The sequence below is a fragment of the Miscanthus floridulus genome, unplaced genomic scaffold (genome assembly GCF_019320115.1).
Source record: "Miscanthus floridulus cultivar M001 unplaced genomic scaffold, ASM1932011v1 fs_879_2_3, whole genome shotgun sequence".
Taxonomy (NCBI): Eukaryota; Viridiplantae; Streptophyta; class Magnoliopsida; order Poales; family Poaceae; genus Miscanthus; species Miscanthus floridulus.
Genome location: NW_027097397.1, coordinates 65353 through 69954, shown reverse-complemented (window position 1 = coordinate 69954; position 4602 = coordinate 65353). Strand labels below are relative to the sequence as shown.

Below are 4602 nucleotides of genomic sequence, written 5' to 3'. Positions count from 1 at the left end.
CCCCTTCTTCTTCTCTTTTGGGTCTTCTTCTATTCTTCTCGGATCTTGTCCGATTTGGGGTTAGGGTCCTTATTCGAAATCGAGATTCCCCTTCTTACTCCTTTTCCTCTCCTAATTAGGGTTTAGGGTTCGATGAACCCTCTGCTTCCCTTTTCTTTCGATCCGAACCAGATCTATCTCATCTACTTCTACACTGCTACCTCTGACACGATCTACACACTAGATCGACCTGTCTCTGATACCATTGTTAGTTTCTTAGGATTATCTAGGTGTAGATTAGAGGGTGAAGCTGTTATTGTTTGATTCAAATTCGACCTATAACATGATACAGAGAGAGAGAGAGAGAGAGACAGTGAGAGAGGGAGATGTAGGAGTGGCTGACCGTCAGATTTGGAGGGGATGAGCCGTCCATGTCGAGGTCCAGTCGGTGGCGTCGTCCGGCGGCGGTGGTGGATCCTGTGGCGGCAGCGTTGGGGTAGAAGACGTAGTGGAGTCCGGTGTGGTGGCACTTCCCGCCGCTTCAGCACTCCCTTGATCAGTAGGGTTAGGGCAGTAAGTGGGGATCATGGCAGCTGTCGTGAACCTCGTGTGTGCGCCCTAGCTCCATATCCATTTATATTGTGCTACGCGACGGGGTCCACCAACCTTAGTTTAATTGAATGTCCCCGATCAGGGCACTGGATCAAGGGCCGACTCGACCGTTGGGCCGAGTCGAAAGAGATCAACGCTAACATCCTTATCTCACTTACATGACCGCCGATTTCGACGGCCCTCCACATGTGGTTGGCGCGGAGGGCCGTTTCGTCCTCCTTCGCGCTCACTTCTTCCTCGGCTGCGGCGTAGATGAGCTTTTCATGTACACGGCTGGCGCTGGCGACACCAAGTCGCCGTCACTGGAACGGATCCAGCTTCCTGATGATGGTAGTCGTCGTGCTGCTGAACATGGTCTTCGTAGAGTCAGGGAGTACGGAATCGTGCCCCGAGGCCGCAATTATCTCATGGCTGCTCTCTTCGATGCCCCTGACGCCCCGTTCAATTACCAGCTTTACATCTACTCGTCCGAGAGTAAAACATGGAGCTCTAGCACACTGCTCAATCCAAATACTGGGGCCAAGGCAATTAGTCCAGAGAAGGTGATCACGCTTGGAGAAGGTGTACTAGGCTGGGTCGATTTCTCAAGTGGCTTGCTGGCGTGCGACTTGTCTCAGGAGCCCCTCAGCTTGCGTTTGATTCCCTTGGCCAGGCCGCTGCCTTCGAACAGGGTCAGACTAAGACTCCCAGGAGCTTCCGCAAGGTTGTTTCGGGATCTCATTTTTGTTGATGGCGTGCTCAAGTTCATCGAGATTGAGCATGGCGTGAGAGTTCCTGAAAGACCGAGTGACCCTTGGGACAATGATGTCCTTTATGATTCAGACTTGATCAGGTTTCTTGAGTGCGAAAACATGGACGGCAAGCCCAAGACAAAGGATGGTTGGAGGGCTGTGACATGGAGTCGGATGGTCTCCTCCAACTGTTGGACCAAGGGATGTGTTGTTGACGTTGCTGACATTTTAGTCGAGGAATCAGCAGATTTGTCGTTGATATGTGGGCAAAGTTGTGAATCTGACCTGAAGTTGACATTCAGGGATCTATACTGTGCTTTCCCCATCCTGAGTGCAGACAATGGTGACATTGTTTACCTCAAGTCCGGGGTGGAACCCAGTGATCGTCGGAATACATGGGTGGTGGTCGCCGTTCACCTTGGGAACAAGACGGTGAAAACGCTTGGAGGGTTTCCCTTTGAGAAAGATAATCCTTACAAGCAAGCTTTTCGTACCAGCACACTCTCCTGTCATCTTGTCATGACTCCAGGTACATATATGTTACCTTCTCTTATTCTGAACACGCCTATGTACTGCATACAGTCCTTGTGTGGGTATTTTGAGTGCCTTAGCAAATTAACATGGGTGCTGTTTGTAACCATTTGATGGCCACCTGACACCTCCATCACCTTTGTTTAATTTGCTTGTGTTTTCTGTATCTTTGCCAGTTCCCTACATAACCCCTGATTGCCGTTGCTTATGCATTTATCGGTTTTGTAGGTATTGAAGTATCAGCATATCAAAAGTTCATACAGACGGCCAGGTCTGCAAAAAATCCAAACAATACATCAGTAAGTATCGTGCATCACCTTTCACTTGGAAGGCTTGCTGCCAACTAACTTTCTCTCCTTTCTGTGCATAGATCTGTTAGCCCACAGGATCACCGGCTCAGGTGAGTCGACCACTCACCAGTCTTGCCGACCACGGTTGAGCATGACCGAGGCTGTCCGACCACACACACTATGGATTCGAGGTAGAAGAAGAGGAAGAACAGAGCATACACATAGTACAAGCACCAGCGTTGACCCGAGCACTATATAAGAGATGGCAAAACTGAACTCTCTTTGTTGAGTTGCAGTGGACAAACTATATATACAACTTTATCCATCTAGTCCTAGTACATCACCCATGCTGCTACAGTGACTAGATAACACAGCAGGACCGACTTCTGCGCATGTCCCTGCATGTGGCTACAGTATGGCAGGTGAGTCATTCGGCGCCTGCCTCTACAGCGGCTACAATACCACAGTAGGGAGCCTTTTTCGACGCCGCCTTCCCTTGCTGTGTGTTCACACAAGGAAACAGTAGATTATCTAACAATTCTTCCCCTAATCCTACTGCTATCCCTTGTACCCTCTCCATACCGATCATCTTCTTCAGCTTCGTGAGTTAAAGACGTCCGAGCGGCTTGGTGAGGACGTCCGCGAGTTGCCGATCAGTTTCGACGAACTCAATGACGATCTGCCCTTCGTCGACATAGTCTCTGAGGAAGTGAAACTTCGCGTCGATGTCTTTGCTCCGGTCGTGCAGAACCGGTTGTCCACCATCAGTGCTGGTGGGTGAGCTTCCGCACCGATCAGCTCGCCCAGCAGCCGGCGTAGCCACACAACTTGGCACGCCACTGTGGCCGCTGCTACGTACTCTGTCTCGCACGTAGATAGTGCCACCACCTTCTGTTTCAGCGACAGCCATGAAATTGGGTTCGATCCGAGGAAGACGAGCACTCTAGAGGTGTTCCGTCGTCCATCGATGTCCCACACCATGTCTGCATCGCTGAACACAGTGAGCTGCAGCCTACTCCTGCTGGTCTTGGAAAAGATGATCCCTTAATCCACCGTCCCCTTGACGTAGTGCAGTAGCCGCTTCACTGCAGCCCAGTGATCCTCTCTGGGATCCTCCATGAAGCGACTGACATAGCCCATGGCGAATGCAATGTCCGGCCTTGTGTGGACTAGGTAGCGCAGACCGCCGATGATGCTCCGGTAGAGTGTTGCATCCACCTTCGCCGCGGTGCTGGCCTTCGTCAGCTTCAGCCGCTCCTCCATCGGAGTCACGCATAGGTTTGCACTCAGCCATGCCACTCCACTCCAATAGCTTCGAGGCATACACGCTCTGACCGAGCTTGAGTTCCTCCTTCCCTGTCTCACCTCGATGCCGAGGTAGTAGGAGAGTGCGCCGAGATCGATCATTCGAAAATGAGCCTGCCATCTCGCGCTTGAAGCTATTGATATCCTTCATGCGTGCGCCTGGTGATGATCAAGTCGTCTACATACATGTCGACTGATGAGCTCCTCCTTCCCCTGTCAGTCGCATGTAGAGCGCGTGCTCGGTTGCGCACCGCTAGAACCCAAGCTCACCCAGCGTGGCTGTCAAGTTTGGCGTTCCATTCTCGTGGGGCCTACCGCAGCCCGTAGAGCGCTTTACGCAATCAGAGCACCCTGTGCTCCTCTCTCTTGATGGCGAAACCTAGAGGTTGCCTGACGAAGACCGTCTCTGCCAGCTCACCGTTGAGGAAGGTCGATTTAACATCCAAGCGATGGACGCGCCAGTCCTTTGCTGCTGCCAAAGCTAGTAGCAAACGAACAGACTCCATGCGCGCTACTGGCGCAATGACCTCCTCGAAGTCTATACCCTCGCGCTGAACAAAGCCTCGGGCGACGAGGCACTGCCCTGTGCATGACAATGGCGCCGAGCTCGTCCCGCTTGACCTTGTACACCCACTTCAGGCTGACCAGACGGCATCCTGAAGGTGGATCGATGAGCTGCCATGTCTCGTTTTCCTCGATCGCCTTCATCTCCTCCAGCATCGCCCGTCGCCAGTTTTCGTTATGCTCTGCCAGCGCTAACGTGGGTGGTTCCTCTACACTGAAGAGCAGTAGCTCTTGATCATTGAGCAGCCGACCAGCCAGTCCTGTGGGCCCTGTGCCACCGACGATGTCGTCTAGCCTACGGAACCGCACCTCCTCACATTCGTGGAAGGCATCCACAAACTCAGTGATGTCACTTGGAGGTGAGGCGAACTCAATCGGTGTTGTTGGAGTTCCCTGTTCCGCTGGAGTGCTTGGCTCTGCCGCTAGAGTGCTCGGTGCTCTAGTTGCAGTGCTCGACACTTCTTCTGGATAGTTTGTCACTACTCCTGCAGTGCTCGGCACCACTGTAGGAGTGCTCAGCCTTAGTCTTAGAGTGGTCGAAACCACTGCAAGACCTCTTGGCTCTGCTACGGGAGTGCTCAACATCCGTC

At 52.5% G+C, this 4602-nt stretch overlaps 1 protein-coding gene across 1 annotated transcript; it reads left to right on the top strand.

Annotated features, from left to right (window-relative positions):
* The first annotated feature begins 749 nt into the window (after nt 1-749).
* Nucleotides 750-2924, top strand: LOC136533425 (uncharacterized). The gene is made up of 3 exons (XM_066525979.1): nt 750-1851; nt 2082-2152; nt 2742-2924. The coding sequence occupies exons 1-3, from the start codon at nt 750-752 to the stop codon at nt 2922-2924; spliced, it is 1356 nt and encodes a 451-aa protein (XP_066382076.1).
* Nucleotides 2925-4602: the final 1678 nt, after the last annotated feature.